Here is a 22861-nt window from a genome sequence, read left to right on the forward strand (position 1 = left end):
AAAATTCCGCAATTTATTGATCTCGCATCTACCGCTTATCCCGGTGGGTATTCCATACCCCCACACACCCTGGTATTAGTTGCATCTAACCCCTCCCCCCAGCCTTAATTCCTAGCTGCGCCCCTGCATAGGTTATTATGATCATGCAAGAATCAGTCTGCAGGATCATTGATAGGGACTTGCACTGACCTTTTCACCATCAATTCCATCCAGGCCAGCAATTCCCGGTGACCCCTTGGCGCCCTTGATTCCTGGTGGTCCAGGGATGCCAGTCTTGCCCTGTTTACCCCGTTGTCCATCATGGCCTCTCTCACCTTTGTATCCTTTGAAGCCTGCCAATCCTGATTCACCCTAAGGCAGAATGGTGAAGATGATTCAGCTATTACAGCAGGATATGCTCATATTGTTGCACATGTCATGATTTCGGGCATGTATCAAGAGGGTTGTCGAAACAGAATTTTTTTAAAGTTGCAAGTGCAGATGAATTTTTTGTTGTAGTTTCCTTCAAAAACATACTGAAGAAAAAAATCTGCTTGATTGCACAAAATTTGAATCAGCCAAATTGTGTTTGAAAATTTGCCTGTTACAAAAGGGTGACCCTCAGGTTTTTTGGGTTTCAATGGCAGACTGTAATGCTGCTATCGGTTACACAGAAAAATTTTAGTGATAGATGTTACTGTTCCCAATCTTAGTCTTAGGTTTGAAGAAATAATTTTTTTTATTGTAACTTTAACTCTAGCCTCAACCACAATACAAATTTCTATTGCTGAGAAAATTTTCAGTAAGACTGGCTCACAATTATGTTGTCACTACAATCTATTCTGTTCTTTAGTAGCATGAGATATCTTCAGAATAAAGTGCCAAATAATAAAGATCCCCTTTTGGCAGTGTAATTGGAAATATCATTGAATTTCACACTATTATTAACCTTACTTATTAAACTTACCTTTCATCATGAGACAATTTCTCAGGATTTTCACACAAAAAGCTTGGCTAGTATCTGCAATGTCAAGGAATGTCTGAGAAATACTTGTTTGAATACTGAGAAATACAATACAATCTCTGTAATCCGGCTTTGCTGCAGTCTGACACATTCAGTCATATAGCGTGCACAGCTGGCAATCTCCCATTAGCTTATGTAATTTCATTCAGTTTTAAATAAAAGATTTTTTAATATGTACTTACAAGGGGAGACCACGTTTCTTGCTCCGCCTTTTTCAATGCCATATTTTTTATGGCATTCAGAATGGTGAACACATCTCTGAACTGATAGTGGTTCCATTAAGGAGGCCTTAGTTTGGCTGTAATAAATAAATGTTCGTGTGGTACTTTTAACAAGCCTTATGTAATTCCAAAATAGTGGTCCACGCTCCAGATGTGTCAGTTGGTGTAGTGGTTAGTGTAGTTGACTCTCCCGAGGGGGCCAGGGTTGGAGGCTGCATCGCGTCAGTAAGTTTTTTAGTCTTCATTTTGAACATACGGCCACAAGTATTTCATGAACTTTAATTGCAGCAAGCATATGCATGAGAGAAATTTTTTTACCATCATTATAATGTATTTAAGCCGTGTCATTTCAAACGTGGAGATATGTCGATGACTACACTATTTTAGCAAGGGTTGGTGTTGTAGTGTACTCTTAGGGTGGTGCCCCTTTCACAGTCAGTGATCGAGTTGGTACCACTGATCCTTATTTCCGGTTGGCCCCGGAAGTGTTGTTGGTAAAGTGCTCATATTGTAATGGTGTCCATTACAAATAAAGTCTTACGAATATCTGTTAATATTGCGTTTTTTATTATTATTACAACTACCTGTTTATATTGAGTGTCAACGTTAAACTGTTGATGCGTGATAATATGTTAATTCTTGGCAGTGGCAGGAATTTTGTTCGGGGGGGGGTTCGGGGGGTTTATATTGAGTGTCAACGTTAAACTGTTGATGCGTGATAATATGTTAATTCTTGGCAGTGGCAGGAATTTTGTTCGGGGGGGGGGGTCTAAAACCAGGGGGAAATTTTTAGAAAAACAGGGTCTTGTTCGGTAAAACCCATCCCGAAGTTCGCTCTGAGAAGATGGCTTGGTGGTGTAACTGGTAGCACGCCTGACCGGCAATCGGGAGATCCGGGTTCGAATCCCGGCTAAGTCAAATATTTTTTCATGGCGAACTTCATCCTTTGGTGTATTTAATCTAATTAGAGAGTTTGAAACTAGGTAATTTTAGCACTTTTCATCATCGAAATAACTTGATTTGTCGAAGAAAAATTTTGTAAATTCATGTTTTCTCAATATTTTTTTCTTTAATGAAGGAAAATAATTGTGTTCGTATATTTCGGGGGGGGGGGGAGTCCAGACCCCCCAAACTCCCCCGCAGGCTACGCCACTGATTCTTGGTATTACATATACTGATCAACTTCCAAATTAAAAATGAAAACCACTTCTTGCGAGAGCACATGCCATTAAGGCTCGTGGTGAGCAGCAGCATGCGTGCAGATGTAATAATAAAGAACACAAAATGAATATAAATTGCCATATCTCTCAAACACTTGTAATTTACATTACTCCAAAGGGAGCTTACTTAAAAGTACCTATATATTAAAAGAACCGTTCCAAAATATTACTTCAATTAGCAATTAGGATGCAATAAAAGTTGATTATTTAAAATCAACAATTCCACCGAATGTTGTCTTCTACCCACCGCTTCCTAAAATCTTCCGTGGCCCTTTCAGCATAATAACAAGAGAACCACCTAGAAATGTCATTTCTTCGAAAAAAAAAAAAGTCTCTGTTATTGCTCCCCCTGTTAATCTTGAGATAGGTATGTTTTTGAGGAGGATAGCAAGTGTAGTCTGCTAGCGCTATCCATTGCACCAACTGACCCATCTGTAAAGGTGTGCTGTTTTGGAATTATATAAGGCTTGTTAAAAGTACCTCATGAAAGTTCATTAATAACAGCCAAACTAAGGCCCACGTATGCCATTGACGGCTGCCATGGTCACCACGGCACCCACTTCAATCTGGCCCGGCGGTGTGCCGCCTACGGTGTGAAATACAGGCAGTGCTACATTGAGGCCTCTTTCTGAAAAAATGACTTTTCGCCGGCCGCCATTCATGTCACGATAATGTGAAATTCAGGACGCTTTCAGATGAAACGACTCTCTGCCACGCTGTGGGCCGTGCCGTGAATGACGGCCCCTTCCCAGCCAGCGGTCGTGTTTAAGTCAATGAAATTGTTACATTAGACTGACACTCAAGGTTTTCCTGCAACAAGTTATCCAATAATGCTGTCTAATGCATCGTGGTGAGTCACCAAAATTACTGCTCAGCATTGATGCGTAACGGGCACGTGAGCTTGTATTTCCGTTCTTCCGCGGCCGCGTTAAATTTCTTTCCGCAGATTTTTGATTCATAATATCTAATTCTTCAGGTGAGAAAGCGCCTCATTCTAAACATATCATGATCGATACACGGGAATCGAAGAGAGAGGCTGTGATGAATTTAACGGCAAATTCTGGCAGAGGAATCACTACAGTGTGCAATATTACGCTGATGCGTTATGCGCAAGACTAAACAAGCCAATAGACCTTGGAATCGCAATGAGAGAAAGCAAATGAACGTCGGCAGCGTTAAACAATGAAGGCTCAGGCTTTAATAGATTATGACTCATTAGATGTGATTTTTTCACTTATTCACCTAAAATAGCAAAAAAACGTCAAATTTTGTCTTTATTTACCGAGTTGGCGTTATTTCGTGTTATTTCACGTTAATTCGCGATATCGCGTCTTGCGAATTTCACGGATGTCTAACCATGACTCAAATCCAAAGAAGAAGGGAGATTTGGCATCACTTTATGTATTTAATTGCAAAATTATACCATAACAAAATTTTTTGAGCATTGTGTTTGTTCCCTGTACCTACAGTTCTAATAATCCTGCGCTTTCGATATTCCAGCTATGCCATGGCTGCATGTGTGTTGGATTACTAAGATTGCACTGTACTCAAAAACAAAACTTGCTTTGGAAGGAGAAAGCTGCTTACAACCCAAGCAGCAATCAATATCCCAACAACATTCAGGCAACATTGTTGGCATTAACATATGACATCCTTAAAGACAATTGTTTATCCAATTAACCTCGAATGGATATCTGTCAAATATCCAAAAGACCCACCAAGCGATGTTGCAGAGATGTCCAACAGTGAGCATCAAGGACCATATTACAACATCTCTAATTGTAAGATATCTTCACAACATCTAATGAATAGATAATGGGTAAACTTATCATAGTTTTTGGTAATCCCTAGCCATATAAACAAAACATTTGTGCTCTTCATTTCTATACAGAACTTATGCTACCTATGGATACTGTCTGGAGTAACAATTTTTTTAATATCACGGATAATACAACTCGGATATCTATGTAACGTTATTTTTACAACTCGTAGTTGATGTTACAAATAGGATGTCTTTGTAACATCGTCAAAATATCCATCTTGCTGTAGCAACGTGTTTTAGATATATTGAACTTGTTCAGACATCCAATGGACATCGTCTGCTGCTTGGGAAGGGATTGCAAATTTCATTCAGTTTTGGCAATCAAGAGGTATTTCATGGACATTTTTCTGTACGATTTTAAAATTGCCGAGACTTGGATGGTCATGGTTTTTCCTCATGGGTCAGTTGCTGGGCCCTCACCTTGCGCCCTGCTGACCCCCTCTCGCCCTTGTTGCCACGGTCCCCCCTGTCGCCCCTCTTCCCCTTGTCTCCCCTCGGACCGCGCACTGCAGACGAGACAGGAGGAACCTCACTCTCCTCGATATTGTTGAGCATGAGCTCGCCTGGAGGCCCTGGGATTCCCTGCTCGCCAGCATCTCCAGGCTGCCCTTTGAGGCCAACCTTGTTATCTCCTGGCTCACCTGGAGGTCCAGGGGCACCTGGAATGCCTGCATATCCCTGCAATCAAAAGTCAAAAAGCATAAGTACTGGTATGAGGAGCAAAAGCAGCAAGGTATTTCAAAGGAAGGTGGTCTCAGCTGGGATCGGTGCTGTGGCACAACACCGCAAGTTTTACTGATCTAGAAAAGTAAGAACCAACTCCATTTACCTAAACATACATGAATGCATTGCTGGCTTATGTATCAGTATGGCTAACAATGTGACATAATGCCTCTGAATCTGTACCTCTCACTTTATATATGCCTCGATATATTGATAATGTCTAGCCTTCCCCTTACATCATCATCATTTTGCTTTAAAATCAAACATCCTAGTTCCAACATTCCCATTTACTGGTATGGTAGGAGATTCCATTGGTCAGTCAATCATCAGCCACTCGATTGGTCAGCCATTCAGAGGTCATCTTATTGATTATTCAGTCATTTGGGATCACTGAAATACAATTCCCTGGAGGGAGTTTCAATTGTATCAAGAGTATAAGAGAATATAATGCATTCTCTAATAAATTGAATGACTGCCACAACTATTAAAACAGAGAAATATACTATAGAATTCAATAAACACTATCGTAAATCGAATATGTCCAAAGATATTGAAGCTTTGTTATAAAATATGTGGCAGGCCCTGTGATTATGTGATCATAGCAACATAATATCTGAGCTCATCTTTATTAAGATAAATCATTGCCTTTCTTTTTTATGGAGGCTAACCAACCACTCCCTTATTCCACTCCAAGAATAAAGCTATTTCCCTCATTCCTCTGGTCCTTTATCTTGCTACTACTTATCAATTCTTGCTGCAATACTCACCTTATTAAATTTCAAAATTAAAACTAAAACTTTGAAAATCATTCTTACATTCCACTAAAGAGCCTCTTTTCTAGGCATTTATGCATCCCTAAACAATCTCACTGTAGTTATACTTTATCATTAAGGCTTTTGCAAGTTGAAGCCATGATAGCTGAGGGCAGGAACTTATTGACTTAATCCACCCGCCCCCATAAATCAGTAACTACAAAAACAGAGAGCACCTTCCTTCCACTCACCTTGGCATATTGTGTTATGACTCCTCATGAGGTTGAATAAAATGCCTTATGATGTAATAAAAAAATGTCGGGATTAATTAGGAATTAAAATATTGGATTGAAAGGTAGCATTAGGAATGAAGGAGTGCTAAGAAGTATTGTAATGAAAGATGAACATATGCTAATAATCAAAAACACTAAGGATAGGTAATTGAATTTGGGCGATAATTATGGAATTACTTGTGCACATTAATTAATTATGGAAGAGAAGGGAGGAGGTAATGAGTTCTGAGGGATTCAAAGAAGGAAGTACAGTGAAATGTCTTTCCTATATTGTTTAATGTAAAAGGGTACCAATTTAATGAAAAATTTTTTTGGCTGAAATTCAGTATATGGAAGCCATAAATAACAGTCATGAATGAAAAAATTCCAAATTTTGGTTATCCATTTTCTTTAATAGCCAGTACAGGCTTTATTCCCATGCACGGAAAGCATGGCCCATTCGTTATCCTTCCTGTGGAACCAGCCCTGGCTGTGAACAGTAAACACGGTGGTAATTGGTTGTTCTTTGAGCAGCGGAGAGCAAGCAGCCAATAAGTGGCTAGGATTCTTAGTTGCCAAAAAATAGGAGCCTCTCTTCTATTGGCCTGTTTATGTGAGGCTCTGGCTGCAACAGTAAGCACGGTGGTAATTGGTTGTTTTGTGAGCCACGGGAGGTAAGCAGCCAATAAGGGGCTACGATTGGCCTGTTTAAGTGAGCAAAAGTCGCTGGGCTTGGATAAGCAGCATTATGTACTTCCATCATTCATTTTGTGTTCGATAGTGAAGTGTGTTAGACATGTTGTATATGTACTTGGAAATGGATAAGAAACAGCAAAAACAGTTTTCTTTGAAAGAAAAATTATATATTTTTGAAGATGTGGATAAGGGGATGAAGAAAGGCCATGTTGCAAGGAAGTATGGGATAAGCATTTCCATTCTTTCAATTTTTTTGAAGCAGCATCGGAGGATAGAAGACAGTGCTGGGGCAGATTCTTTGGGACCTCAGTGAAAGAAGATTTGATCAGGCAATAATTAAAAAGTTTATAATGCAGTTTACACTAAGTTTGTGACATGCCATAACAATAATATTCCAGTAAGCGGTCCACTGCTGTGCGAACGTGCACGATCTGTTGCGTATTCACTTGGTTACTAAGACTTTAAAGGTAGCACTGGGTGGCTACACCGGTTCAGAGATCGGCATGGCATAAGACTCAAAATTATTTGTGGTGTATGGAAAGATGGATTGGAAGAAATTGTGTCTTTGCGGAAGGAAGAACGCTTAAAAGAAGGAAGCTTTTTGGAGAAATGAACCGGAGAACATATACAACGCTGTCGAAACTGCATTATTTTACAGACTGCTTCCCATCAAAACCCTTGCATGAAAAAGGAAAAGAAGAAGATTCTTGTAGTGATTGCCAATTGTTCTTTGCAGAACAGCATTCCACGGTATCTAGAAAATGTGGAAGTGCTGTTTTTGTCGCCAAATTATATAGCCATTTTACAGCCTCAAGACCAAGGCACACGGTGAAGGCGCATTAGTGTGCTCGTCTGGTCAGCAATGCTCGAATGCTGAGCAACAAAGCGGCTTCCATCCAGGCTAGTACCAACATTTTGGATGCAATAGTAATGTTCTGCAGTGCGTGGAGGTTGTTGGATAAAACAACAATTATTTATTGTTTTTGTAAAGGTGGATTTGTTTTGGGACGTTCATCCAGTGTTGATGAAATGATCAGGAGGAGCAGTGGCCCATATGCATTGAGTTAGATGTGCCATCTGAAATCACAGCTGAGTCATGTTGATTCAGATGTCTCGTTTGGAAAGAACTTTGGGAATTGTAAGGAGGAGGAAGAGGACAAAGAACTGGCTGAAGTGGTCTACGTTTTGAAGTCTCTGTCAGTGGCAGAGGCACACAACATGGCTCTGAATATACATGAACTTCTAGTGTCGAAGGAGGACGATCCATCAATTGTCGTGACCTCAAATGACATCATGAGCGAGTTCGTTGAAAGATCTTTGGTGAAACACATGGTGCAAAAAAAAAAAACTGATTTTTTAAAGAAGTGACGTGCATAAATAGACTTGTGTACAGCGAATGTAAATAGTGTTTATAATTTCACATTCTCCACAAAGAAGAAACTAGTTTGTAAATAGTGTCAATAATAAAATTTATGTGGTATGTACGTAAAACGTTTTCAAGCCTGCACCTTGTTAGTAAGCACCATCTAAGGTATGATTGGTAAGTACATTAATCTGATTTTTAATTATTTTCGATTGTACTTGCCAAAACATGTATTTAGAATGATTCAGTAAGTGTTTTTTGATGTGCAATCCTTCATATGGGTTTCATGCGATATTTTTTGCACATTTCAGTATGACGAAATTTCAGTTTAACGGATGTATTTTGGCGGTCTGTAGGATTTCGTTATAAAGACATTTCACTGAATGTAGCCATGATGAAGAGACTGAATCAAAGCAGAATGCTGTGGAAGCGACAGCAAAGTCCTCAGCAAAACTTATGTTATCTAGTTGCAATGAACAGAATAGGTAAAATGTATGAGAAGGAATGAGAAAAGAATAGAAGGGAAGGCAAGGAAAGTTCAAAGTTGGCAATGGAATTTGTAAACATGAGCCAGCTAATGCTATTCTTCCATCAGTGACAACAGGTTTTTCGAAAAATAGACTTTTCGACTCTTGAAACCTTTTATGTACACAGTAACCCCATAAGCTGGGATTATGCCCTTGAAAACTGTCTGTGGGCAGAATCAGCAATAATATTTAATGCAAAGGTACAAAAAGTAAGAATAGGATAATGTGATTTTCATTTTATTTCTGCAACAGTAAGGCGGCAGCACCACCTAGCATAAAGTCAACCTGTGAAGATATAGGTATCTTAAAATTATAATTTTCTCATTAATTAAAAATCTATTAAAAAGAATAAGTTATGACAGATTTTTATTGAAAACCTATACAGATTCATGTTGGCGTTATATTTTAAACACAGATTAAATCTTGGCAAATGATGGAACTTGTAGATGCTGGAAATAGTGAAACCAGCCCAGACGGCACAGGAAGTTTTCGTACCTAAATACGAGGGTGGACAATCAAGATACAAAAATCGCGCTTAGGAAGTTACTTAGAAGGTTTTGTTTCTTTATTTCCTTTAATGACGAAAAAAGATGCAAGAGGACTGGCAAATTCATATGCATCGATAAAATTGTATCTCATCGATAAAACTGTATTCGGTCTGGGACTATTTTCTTTCGCGGGTGGTGCCATCTGGTGCCATCGTGCCCTATCCTCCTAGAAAGATCACATGCCTTCACAAGCCGTTGGAGATCGCGTCGTTTACGTCACGTCTCACTACATTTCAGGGATTTTTGTGGTTAAGTTAGTGAAGAATAGAGTGTCTGGTAATGGTGAAGTTTCCCTTATTCTTTAATTTCATTCACTGGGCTTCAGAAACGTGTTTGTGAGATATTTTTGTTAGAAATGCCTTTCGTGTGTGTATTGTCGGGATGTAATGGAAACTCCGGGACATATGGTTCAAGTTTTTAGCTCTCCAAAAGATCCTGAGTTGAAGAAGAAGTGCATTTGGGCGATAAGAAGAAAACATTTCACCCCTACGAAAAACTGTGAGGTATGTACTCTTTCTCGCTGTAATTATTTGGATGTAATTTTAAGTCAGAAGTGGCTTCGGGATGTTGATGCATCAACATCCCGAACTATTCAGTACTAAAAATGGTGATTCAAAATATTGTAGCAGCAATTCTTTTGAAAATTCTTGCATTTTAGTTGTCTTTTTTGTATTAATTCATTCGGTAAACGTGTGGTTAAAGGAGAAACTAGGAATAAGCTGCCAAGTTTATAGGATCGAATATTGCTTCTTAGCTTGCCCTATGGTGTATTACACGTCGGCTTTCATCATTTCAAATTATCTTATGCTATAGTTTAAAACAATAAAAATATCAGGCATACAAATATTTACTATTTTTACGAGCCTAGTAATTTGATTTCTCATGCAGAAATACCAAAAATTGGAAATGATTTGACCTAATAAGTTACATGGTATTTTATTATTTATTAATTTTAGGTGTGTGAGCTTCACATTGCACCATTGTGATATCAGAAAGTAATCTGTGGCCTTGGACGAGAAGACGAGGAGAAAATTCTTGCTGAATGGAAGGTGCCCAGATTGGAGGAAGGTACCATTGCTTCACTGTTACCTGTCGCCAAGAAGACAGACATTGTGGCAGAAGTGACATATTTGTGGATGTGGATTTGATTTGTGCAAGTTGGTGCAGTGATAGTGGACGTTCATCGGAGAAAGTATTGACGATAGTTTGTATGTATCGACCAGTCCTCTTTTAAATAATTTTCTATTCGAAAGAGAATAAGAGTAATTGTTTCGCTAAATTAGATGTGGGATAGAAGAGAAAATTGGAAATATTATTGTGGTTGACAATAGAAAATACATAATATATGTATTGTATTTCTGTGGGTTTTTTCTTTCCTGCCTCTTTAAAATTTCTTGCGGTGGTGACTTCATGCAAAGTAAGTATAAAATCGGAGGTGTGATCTAAGAGATAACATGTTTTATTTTACAAGTGTTTATGCTGGTGATTTGGCAGGACTTTCATATTTTTAATAGGTTGATACATTTACTGCAGTTACCTAGGGACTTTTACTCATACCAAATAATTTTTCAAATACTTTAGCGCCTGATGTGGGTAAGTTTTAGTAGCTGAGACTGAACTATACGTTAATTTTTGCTTGCATTTTGATGAATTCGATCATACTAATAGCAGATGTGTCAGCAATCCTGTTTCATCGGCAATTTTTATTTAAAACTTTTATTTCGTCAGGCTTTAGGGTAAGCTTTTTAATGCTCGTGGGCTATGTGATGTCTTATTTTGTGTCAAAATTAATAAGAATTTTCTCTCATTAACATCTCAAGGTTTCCAAGTAAGTACGAGCCACTTAACAATGCTGGATGCTGGTGGTGCGTGAATTAGCCGTGAGAATCTCATTTTTCGCAGAGTTATTTAAGTGGCCGAGTAAGTTTTGTAAGTTCTCAATGGGTAAATAATACTATATCATGAATTCTAATTACCATGAAAAACTCACAACCGACAAAAACTTTGTCGGTCGTGAGTCTTTCATGGTAATTAGAATTCATGATATGGTGTTATTTACCTATTGAGAACTTACAATTCATTCGTATCAAGGTTCTCGCTACGGTCGGTAGTTATCGATTGTGTTGCGTTCGATACATTTTTCGATCGTGCGAGTTACGATATAACTAATTTCGACCTAATCGATTGAGATTAGCCTGAGTGCCGTGTTCCTGCGCGCTATGTATCCAATCGTACGTGCTTAGTAGCGGACATTCACATGCTGCGTACGCGCTTCGTCGACAGGCCGCGAATGGTATGTATCCATTGACGAAAAGCGACGGAGCGGCACAGTATCCCCTTAGTCAATGGGTACTATGTACATACGAATTAGATACGGAGGGTTCTGTGCCGTCTGGGAGGTTTAGTAAATATACTTAAGTCATTGAGGTTGCTCATTTTCTCAAATCTAAGACAGCATCTATTAAAGCAAGTATTCAGATCCAAGTGCATATTATCAAATACGAAAGCAATACTCACTGGATCTCCACGTTCTCCTCGGAATCCAATTGGTCCCTCAATGCCTCGATATCCAGGGAAACCCTGAAGAAGAGAGTCAATGTCAGTGTATTCTGAATTAAATTAATATGTACATATATCTTTCATGAACCTTTAGGCTGCACTGAATTTTTATTGCATAATTTTTACTGAGTAAAAGATGAAGATCCTGAATGATGGTCATTTGTACTTGTTGAACATAGGATGAAGTAAATGTAGCTCCTTACAATACATATGGACTTGACAATACCCAAGCAGCAATCGATATTCTAACAACATTCAGACAACATTATTGGCCTAAATCAATGACATCTGTGCAATATCCATGTTAATCCAGTTAACATTGAATGGATATCTGTCAAATACCCAAAGGACCCGCCAAACAACGTAACAGAGATACCTATCCCACAGTGGGCATGGAGGTGGTATTAAAACATCTCTGCGATATCTTCACATCATTTAATGAGTAGATAATGGATGAACTTATTATGGTTTTTGATTGTACCCCAAAAAAAAAAATTGACAAAAAAAACATTTGTGCTCTTCAATTCTATACCGAACATATGCTATCTACGGATACTGAATAGAATAGCAATTTTTAAATATCACGGATATTACAACTTGAATATCTACATTATTTTTACAACTCGTCATGGATGTTACAAATAAGATATCTATGTAACATTGCCAAAATATCCATCATGAATTAACTATGTGTTTTGGATATATCGACTAAATTTAGATATACGATGGATGTCGTCTGTGGCTAGCGTAGCAATGGAAGGCTTAATCTCCACTACTATGCTTTTGTTTGTAGCATGACATTTGCACTTTTGTCAATCCTGAAAATTTTGTGGTTCCTAATCGTGAAGATTTAAACTTTTTCAGATTTTTGCCCAATTGCAATAATAGATTGGTCCTAGCATTTCTTAACTCATGTTGCTGTAACCTCTCATTTTTCCCTGAAAACTTCCCTGAACCACTTCATAAAACATAGAAATGGTGCACTTGAAGATACAGTGATACATTTAAAAGGTAGAAAATATATCCAGTATGACAAACAAAACTGGCAAATCCAGGCATAAAATTATGGTGGGGTGGAGGACAGTAGTAAATAAAATGAGATAATGAATATGTCCCTAGAATTAAGAGATATGTAAATGGTGAATTTACAGTCCTATGATATGCAGGGAAAAATCCTATGGCAGTAAGATGTAGGACATGAAGAGCATTTCTTCTAAGTGCTAATGCATGTCATCTTCTATCCTGAGGGCCTAACCAATACAAAGTAATGGATCTTTTAGCAATGCTTCATCATGGTTCATGAACAAAAAACTCAAAAACCACCAAATTATTGGCAGATATGAAACCATGCCACTTAGAGAAATATTTTTTTAAATATTTTAAATATCAAGTTAATACAAAAAAATCTCCTTCAAGTTACTTCATATTCCCTCAGCAGTTATTCAAATATCATATACATATTTGAAAATATTAAGGGCAAAAATATAGCAAAAATTGGACTGCTGCGAATTGTTTTGTTTCATCAAGCATCAAATTTGGGCATCATTATTTTGGATAGATTGTAGAATTAACTATTTTCATTCACTGAGCTTAAAAAACCATTAGGGGGATAATAAGAATTAGAAGAAGATTAAGTACGGGCATACATACCTCAACTCCCGCGAGTCCATCGACACCACGCTCTCCTTTGACACCTTTGGTGTTCACGCCGCCCTCACCAGGGTCTCCTGGGTACCCTTGCTGTCCAGGCACTCCTGGGGGTCCCCTGGTCCCAGGAAGGCCCTGGGCCCCCGGTAGGCCAGGACTCCCATCTGTGCCATTGCACCCATCAACACCAGGATCACCTTTGGGACCTTCTGGCCCAGGCACACCCTGTCAAGAGGAGAAATTTCAGAATAACCTCACGTTGCGATTTAAAAACTTTGTTCCTGCCTCCCTTTTGAATATTGAGCATATTTTATGCATGGAAGTATACATGCAGGCACAGAAATAATGTTTTGTTTAGGCATGAAGTCATTGTTCATTAGTAATGCTAATGAAGTGCTTTGGATTAATATTCCTAAAACATTTTTAAAAATTCATGAGTGCCAATAGTATTGTGAATATATATGTATTAGGTAAGAGCAGAAATCTAAAATAAACAGAAAAAAACTCATTCCTAAGCCAAAATAGCAAAACATTTAGCACTGTCAATCAATAACAGGAAAAAGACACATGAGGATAAAATTATCTATCACCAGCATGCCACAGTTTTCTAGGAGAAATCAAAATTGTATCAGGCTTTCTAACTCAGGATTAATTCTTTTATGGTGAGAGTAAAATAAAGGTTCAAGGGACTAAATAAGAAAGCCGCATAGCTATGTGATAGCAGATGGAAAAGAGGAGAGAACTCAGTAGTCACTGCATCCACTGTCACAGTTGAACATGTGGTCATTAAACTGCTTTTCAATAGGATTCCTTAACAGTCTCACCCTGCAGACTTTCTTGATGCAGGTGATGAGAACCTTTGTCCCACCAAACTGCAAATAAACTTTGGAATTCTGTCCGAGCTCTATTATGGCTGTTCTTTTAAATTTTTTACAAAGAGGAGGATTCTAGACAACCTTCATCAATTGATGACTGATGAATTTATAATTCTGTCAAATGACAATTTTTCTGAACAATGCTTCATTGCTCTGTTTCCATCTATTGGCAGTTTCCCATCCCAATCTTTAATATTTTTAGCATCTAGGCTTCCTTTCTCCAAAGTGTCTCTTGATTATGCTGTATGCCTTTCCTCATTTACCCTTCACCATGTTGTCTCTGATTTTTTCGGACATCTTTTTTATCTTTTTCTCTTAGGCCTTTTTTGATTATCTGATTGAAACCCAAGGAAAAAATTGCAATTTTTTTACCTCTTTCTTAAAAATGTGAAATTTTGAAGTAAATCCACAATTTGAAGATAGTGTGGATTGAGTCAAAACAGAATGCAGGCCTTAAATAGCACCCATCACAAAATTTGAGTGATAGTGCTGAAAAATTTTGATAGAATGGTTTTTCGATATAATTTTCTTGAGTAATGAAGACTCACACGATAACTACCCGATAGAAGACATAATACACTCATTTTTACATTTCATTAATATTTCCTCCTTTGTGGTTTGATTAAAAAGATTGTTTCACTAAAAATCATCGACCAATTAGCTGCAATGGTCTTAAGTTGCTTGGAAATCCATCCGAATCCATGAGGATTAAAATATCTACTTTTAAAAATCTGCATTATCTTACTGGAATTCCTGGTGTGCCCCTGAATCCTGGAACTCCTGAATCACCCTGGAAGTAAAAAAAGGCATTCAGTCAATTTTGTTTACTCATGTCTGTGATGACATTTATAAAAGGAATTGAGAGAGTATCAACCTTATTACTGATTCTACAATGGCTATTAGTTTTTAACCATAACATGATGTCCTGAGCCTCACAGTAACATCGAGTTCCAGTTTGGCATATGTGATCATAAAGTAAGCAAAACTGATTGCAATAAATTGGAGTTTTAACATCTTTGATTTTTTTAATACTCAAAAATATTACAAGTGAATGAACTCTTTGTTTAACAGGATTTGAAAATTCCTCCTTGATTTCATTTCAAGGCCAATAAATGAAAAAAAAAAATTTAATTCTACCCATAAAATTTCTTGTGTGCAGGTAAATGCAAGAGATTTGGGCAAGAAAACCTTTAAATGATTGGAACCATGTGCTCAAGGTACACCACATTGTTTGTGAGAGAAATTACATTATCAAGTACGTAATGAGTCTGGTTCTCTGCAGTTGAAAATTTATGCTAAGCTACAATGTTTTGAAAAATAAATCGAAACTATGATGTGAAAATCTCGACTGTTATGGGATAGGTCTTTGGGAATTGTTTGACTGGGAGAAGGTGGCCACTAAAATTAGGGGTACGTACATGTGGCCTGATAGGGAAGGGGTAACTAATTATTTTCTTACCCTGTATCCTTTTTCACCCGTCAACCCATAATCTCCAATCGATCCCTTCTCTCCTTTAATGCCAGCTGGTCCTTCTGGGCCAATGTCTCCTGGGATGCCCTCGCTTCCTCGTAGTCCCGTGATCCCGATCTCTCCCTGCTGGCCTTTGATACCTTTGCAGTCACATTTGCGTGGCCCCGTGCAGCCCTTACATGCCTGAAAAAAGTTCAATTATAAGTTAAAGGCACAAATGAGATTCAGCGCAAACAGTAGTGTTGTCATTGAGACCCTGATCTCAGTCCACAAATTATAATTGCTATGAGAAAGTTAGATGAAAGATTTAGAATTACACCATCATTTTTCGTCCCTCTAAATGATAGCTCCATCGATAGGTTTTCAGGGACCAATAGAATGATCGCTCGAACCAACATTTTCTGAATCACACTCACTCCTACCAGGGGCGCAGCTAAGAATTAAGGCTGGGGGGGTTTATGTAACTAATACTAGGGTGTGTGGGGGTATGGAATACCCACCAGGATAAGCGGTAGGTGCGAGATTAATAAATTGCGGAATTTTAAGATAAACGGTTCAAAATGGTGAGTTTTACGGATTTCAGAGGAATATTTAATTAATCCTTACACTAATCTATTAGTTGTATCAAACCAATGAAGTAAAATGGATTAAACTTAAAAATTTCTCAGAGCTCTGGGGGGGGGGGATTTAACCCCCAAAACCCCTCCTTGCTGCGCCACTGACTCCTACAGTCCCTTTTTCCATCGCTCATTCCGTCACTTTCCGTATTTACATGTGTCACTCGAATAAAATCTAAGCGTGGCGTTTCAATCGCTGTTGGCGGCCGTGCATTCAGATTGGCTGAAGGACGGTGCCAAGGATGGAAAAAGGGACGTGCCGAGTGATGGGAAAAGGGATGGGATTTTCATCCCTCTAGCCATCACGGAGAACGATCGCGTGAAACCCGTGAAATGGTCATTTTTATCCGCGATCATCGGAGCGATCGCTAGAACTATCCTTCGAAAGGGATGGGAAAACCGATAGTGTGATTCAGGCTGAAATGGCACTGGGCTGGTTTTTTCCCCGGGGGGATGCGCTTGACAGCATTCGGAATCATTCCGATCGGTTTCCATTCCGAACAACTAATTCCGATTTAATGCAAATCGGTCGAAATTTGTAATTTTTAATTTTTTTTCACTGCGGTTACTCACTCTGAGGACTCATCTTGATATTAGAATTAATATTTTCGAGCACAACAGAGTCCGATCGCGATTCTAACCATTCGAAATCAACCTCACGGAATGAAAATCGTTCGGAATAATTCCGATCGGTTTTCATTCCGAACGGCTGATTCCGATTGAATGCAAATTGGTCGGCGTCCGTTGTGTTGGAATTTTTTCACTGCTGTAACTCATTCTGAGGACTCCTCTTGCTATCTGACTTAAAATTTTCAAGTAGAACGAAGTCTGATCGCGTCTCTAACCTGTCGAAATCAGCATCACGGAACGAAAATCGAGCGGAATAATCCCAATCAGTTCAAGCGAAACCCATCAGGGGATGCATGGTGGGCCGTCGATACAAAGCATAAAATTAAGGTAATGCGGCGGGCGGAAGACAGGACTAGGAGTGTTGACAGGGGGGGGGGGTGACCGGCAAAGATCAATTTTCCGATCCCCCACGCTCCCTCCCTCAGCCCCCCTCCACTATAATTTAATACATCCATAAGCTATTTTTTCAGATGCGTTAGTTGATTATTACACACCGCATGTTTCATATTTAAAGAAGTTTTATTAATATTATTATTTTAATAATTTATAAATTAATAATATTCGTTAAATAAGTTAATATAAAAAAATTAAAAAACGTTAAAAATAAACTTAAAATTTTGCCGCCCCCTGAAATCTGCCGCCCAGGGCACGTGCCCTCCCTGACTCGCCCTAGTTTCGGGCCTGGCTGAAGCCCCCGAAGCCTGGCTACGTGTGGGAGCGTGATGTATGCAGTTGTGTGGTATTCCATGTCGGCGCGTCGTGACCCCAGCGAGCACGCAGACAGACCTTTCAAAGGGCAAGCTGAATTCGGATGTAAATGGTTGATGCAGTGGCGGTTTGCCCATAAGGACTCTCGGACGCCGCCCCTCCCAAATATTTGAAAAAGTAAAAATAATAATTATCCATTAATTTATAATTATACATTGATTAATGAAAGTGTTTTTCAGTCCCATGCATCGAAAGTGTTGGAAAAACACGAAAAGAAATAGCGCGAAAAGTTCGTATTTGTAGCCGTGGGGCGCTGGCCAGAACGTCCCAATCCATCCCCATGCAGTTATATGGAGAGTAGTAGTGGTGGGGGCTGCTGGTGCTATGACGCGTCTAACATGCTGCCTTACGGAAGCCTTGGGACGTCGTCCGAGATTGCGCAGAGCGACAAGTGAGTTGACATCGCTGCGCAGGCCGGCGGGCGTATAATCTGGCGTCTTCTTGGTGCTGCCACTGAAAAGGGACCTACGGAATCAGAACGGTCACTGTACTGGGTGTAGTTATACGATTTTAATTTTTAATTGCTGGTAGGTATTGCTACAGTAAATAAATTATCCCATTATGATTGCGTTTTTTGGTGTTTGAATTCCGGAACACATAAAATCCAACCAGTTAAAGGCCGTATTGACGAAGAAAAACTATTCTCGATTATTTGCCACATTACGAATTTCAAGAACCTTGGGGAAACTAATATTATAATATTTAGGCCTTAACAATGCATTAATATCTTCCCGATGATTAGAAATGCGGTACCTATTTTTCAGATAAATTTATCAAAAGACCTGCAGTATTAGGAAAAATCAGTTAACATTCCCCACTGATTTATAATTTAAGAAATAGGTGCGAGCGTGATAGGGTGAATGATTAAACATGATTCAAACCGTAAAACGTGACTTTAAATAGAGTCATCCAATGAATGTCAAGAAGTGCCGCGTACAATGCACCTTTTGTGTGTAGGTTCATCATTTTTCTAGCCGTCCTTGTTGTATTAGTTCATGTTCACCTAATTCATCAGCGGCAGAGCGGTAGCTGTCTGACGGAAAATGTCCACTTGGGTCTGATTTAAGTGGCTTCGAAGAGTTCATATCAGTGCGGAGATCCTTACAGCTCCCATCTGTGGCTCACAGTCGTCTTCTTTTACGATCTAGAATTTATATATTATTATATCATGGCAATGATTTCGAAGTCATGGTTATTCCAAATGCGACCCGTTGGCGTCTCGTGTGTTTACCACTTATGAATCTTAGACTCAAGGAGATGGTTCGTGACGTCCTTTGTTTGCTTGAATGCCTTTGCTGACCTTAAATTCGTCCCTCAGCTGAATCAGCATTAGTGGACCACGACTTCTATCTCCCTTGAGTCGTCCTTATAGTAACGGCAAGACTCTCGAAAAGAACGGAGTGAAATGAGTTCAGACATCATTTTCGAGGATTTAACTGTGCGTAAATGCCGATTAAGAAGTTTCTTAGTGCTGTGTGTACATTCAAGAAGACAATTTTGAATTGATCAACAGTGCTCGTTTTCTTTTAGGGAAATATAGGGAAAAATTGTCCCAATTCTGTGTCCAGGCACCTTGTTCTTTTTGGTGGTATTTTTCGTCGGCCTATTTTGTGTCGTCCCTTGTTTATTTATAGACTAGTGCCCTTGCCATGTGTTCAATCGAAAAGAAATTGTTGTCCGGCGCTCATTTCAACGAACGTGTAATTGATCACTTTGCTGGACAAAAGGAAAGAAGGATGGACTTCTGCAATACAACTAAAGGCCTGTGAGTATTTCAGATTTTGTTAAAAATGTGTGAGAAATGTTTAATTATTGATTTTAAATCATACTGTATTCAAGAATCATCGCGAACACCGCCATCAAAATTTACATCTGCAATAGGAAAGCGCGCGCATTCTAGTAGTGTTTGTTGCCTAGTGGCAGTCAGTGACACTCCCCTCCCTCCTCAGGTGTTACAAGTGTCATTGCTACCTAAATCATTGCAAATGTTGTATAGATTTGACAAATAACGTATTATGATTGCAAAACGAACAACAGAAGTGTATTGCGGGCATATCCGCACGAAGAATGTATGCGATAAAACCTAAAGTTACGTATTTTCGTTTGTATTTGCAAAATATCGCAGCAAATATATTTTTATTCTTCAAGATCATTGATCAGTATAATTGAGAGTCCGGAATGAGCCGATCCGTATGACCGAGAGTCTATGGCATTTGGTATTTATTAATCAAGCTTTATTAGGAAAACTAGGTATTTTTGTTGAAAAAAACGGAACATATGGCATCACAAAATTTAATTCCTAGATTGCCGTAAAACTTAATAAAATACACGAAATATTAAAAACTTATGACCTCCCGGTGGAGTGCGCCCCCCCTAGCATTTGACTCACGAGCCGCCACTGGGTTGATGGGATCATCTCGCCAGACACCACGAGGCGACATACAGTCGGTTTTGTCGTCGTGGCGCCGAAGAATGAATCGGCTGCGACGGGGATGTTTGGGAGGACCCCTGCAGTGGACCCCTAGTAATTAGTGCAACGAGGGCGCGTGGGACACGATGCCATTGTGCACCATGCACTCTCCTTCCCCCCCAATTCGTGATCTGGGGGAAGGGTCGCGCTTATATAGTTAGGAGCGAGTCTACTGTTCGGGCGGCGCGCGAACTGAAGGTGCAAGAAAATACAGCGATCATCATGCCAGAAAATTATGAAGACATCACACGGATCAGCAGGGATGCTGACTTATAAAATATTGGGGGGGCCCAAACCGGGTATCTTGCCCCGGGAAATTTTATAAGTAGTGAGTTTTAAGTTATTTTAAGCATTTTGGAAGAGTAATATGATCAACATTAGAACCCAGATAACTCGAATCTCGATATCTGGACACTCCGGGGAAAATCAACAAGCCTGACACATTTTTTCCTCACACCCATAACGAATTTTTGAGGGGGCTCGGGCGCCACGGCGGATGAGGACGTGTTCCGAAGACCGATCCTGACTTCTGATCCAATAAAGAGTACATTTGGGGGATCCGGGTCCGAGTTGTCGTGTTGGATGCATTATAGGCGTGTCATCGCAGACCATTTCTGTTCTCTGTGATGCATATGGTTTGCCGTTTGTTCTATTATTGTACTGCCATCTAGAAAAAAATAGAAGTGCAGTAGTGCAGTTTTGTTCCCACATTAGGAAGTGAGTCAGCTATTTATCCCATTCTGAAGCCAGTGAAGGGCTGTATAGGAGGGTATTGAGCTAAAAATAACGACACGAATCCCGGTAAAGGTGAATGGTTTTTTTTCACTGTTGCATTTTGGCACAGTTTGTGCTTTACGGGTGACTCTGATTTTTTTATTCTTTCGTTATTTAGTTCGTTCAATAAATACGTAGCCTGTTGGCATGAGAGTATGCGATCTATGGTTTTGGATAAGGATTCCGGCATATTTTATGAATTTGCGTATTGCTTTTAGAATCATGGGCGCACCCAGCGAGGGGCAGCTGACCCCTAGAAACAAAAATCGCAAAAGTCTTTCAGCAAAATCAGCACTGAATTGAAACGAAAGCATTCAACAAATTTTCTTTAAACCCACGAAAGATGATTTGTATTAGTATAAGATATGTGACTTAAATAAAACTATTTTTTTCAAGGAAATAATCTCATAAACTAATGTCATAACTTGGTTTGGCCCCTCATAGACCATGGCTTGCCCCCCTCCCCCAGACCATGGCTTGCTCCCCCCTAGTTATGATCCTGGGTACGCCCTTGTTTAGAATATCAATGATTGACCGCGATATGAAACTTGGCATGTTTTTCCTTGTACCTCAGTGTAGGATGTGTACCACTATGTCTGCGGGCCTCGACTTTCCACTTACGAAATAATTAATTACCAGAGACATGCAAATCAAAGAAGTAATTTAATTGCGTAGTTTTTTTTTCTTTGAGTGTTTCCCATTCTTCTTTATCGTCGCACAGTCTGGATCGCCCTTGGCCCGAATAAACTTTACATCTCCGTACTACGTAACACAAAATAAAACGAAAGCAATGATAACGGGGCCGTATTAAAATCTTGTCTATTTTTTAACCCATTACCTTCCGGTGATCTTATAAAAGATCACGTAAAAATTAACAGATTTCAGGCGAAAGCTTGTTTATAAATAAATTTAAAGCGAAAATTAAAAAAAATGCATGTGGATATCAGAAAAATATACCTAGTGGATTTAGCATGGAGGTTAGATATGCAAACATAAAGACATCATTACGAATTCTATTTAATTTTTAAGTGATCTCATATGAGGGGGTTAGAAGTTGAGAGATAAAAGTGTTTTTTTTTCCTAAACAGAGTTAGGTACAGAAATTAGGCAAAGTACACCAACGAGATCAACTTGATATTTAGTAGTCCATTCGATTTTCAACTCAATGTCAGCAAAGAATAGAGACTCATTCGTATCCGTTGACCACAAAGTTTTGTATATTTCATTTATCCATTTCCATAGTTTACTCAGTATAGGAAAAAATATCTCTTGCACCCATTAGCTTCTCACCTCCCTCATATGAGATCACCGGGAGGTAATGGGATAAGCGTATGGGAGGGGATCCAGAATTTTTTCTGGGGGCTTGAGGGCTTGATAGGCAAGCGGTCTTCTCACATTTGAGATTAAAAACAACCAACAACAATTACTGTACGAAATATTGTCTTTATTATATTTTATAAGTTATTAACATTAAATTAAATGATTGAGGCTCCATAATTCATCTAAGAAAACAAACGTATTAATAACCGTATTAAAAATCTTTTATATATTTTATGCGACTGAGGGGAAGGGGGGGCACGTGCCCCCCTAAATCCGTTATAATTTTCTCGCGAGATGCAAGTCGAGGATCGGCGCGCCGCCACGGAATACCTAGTTGGCGGTCTCTCCCACAGATGGCTCTTCTGCGCGGCTCCCACGCTTTTCCTCCCACTTCTCATTCCTAGCTCCTTCACTTCCTGACTCCCCCAGCGAGAAAGAAGAAGACGTTTACATAACAGGCGCCGCTTTTTCACTGCTCACTCTATATACCTCCCCCCCCCCCCTTCGCCCACACAACCCCCTGACTGACTGTTGCGCCTCACTCGACAGCTATTAACCTCACCCTCAGGATAATGTCGACCCC

General features: G+C 39.3%; 1 protein-coding gene across 1 annotated transcript in view; it reads right to left on the minus strand.

The window, feature by feature from the left end:
- The window catches only part of LOC124168354 (collagen alpha-5(IV) chain-like), a 108894-nt gene that overhangs the window by 62210 nt on the left and 23823 nt on the right, over window positions 1-22861 (minus strand). Inside the window, exons 2-7 of the mRNA XM_046546551.1 lie at window positions 15688-15882; window positions 14974-15018; window positions 13357-13578; window positions 11665-11727; window positions 4687-4944; window positions 190-351 (exon numbers count right to left, since the gene is read on the minus strand). Of these exons, the coding sequence (XP_046402507.1) occupies window positions 190-351; window positions 4687-4944; window positions 11665-11727; window positions 13357-13578; window positions 14974-15018; window positions 15688-15882 (945 nt within the window). The remainder of the gene's footprint in view (window positions 1-189; window positions 352-4686; window positions 4945-11664; window positions 11728-13356; window positions 13579-14973; window positions 15019-15687; window positions 15883-22861) is intronic.

This window comes from Ischnura elegans, chromosome 11, assembly GCF_921293095.1.
Source record: "Ischnura elegans chromosome 11, ioIscEleg1.1, whole genome shotgun sequence".
Lineage (NCBI taxonomy): Eukaryota > Metazoa > Arthropoda > Insecta > Odonata > Coenagrionidae > Ischnura > Ischnura elegans.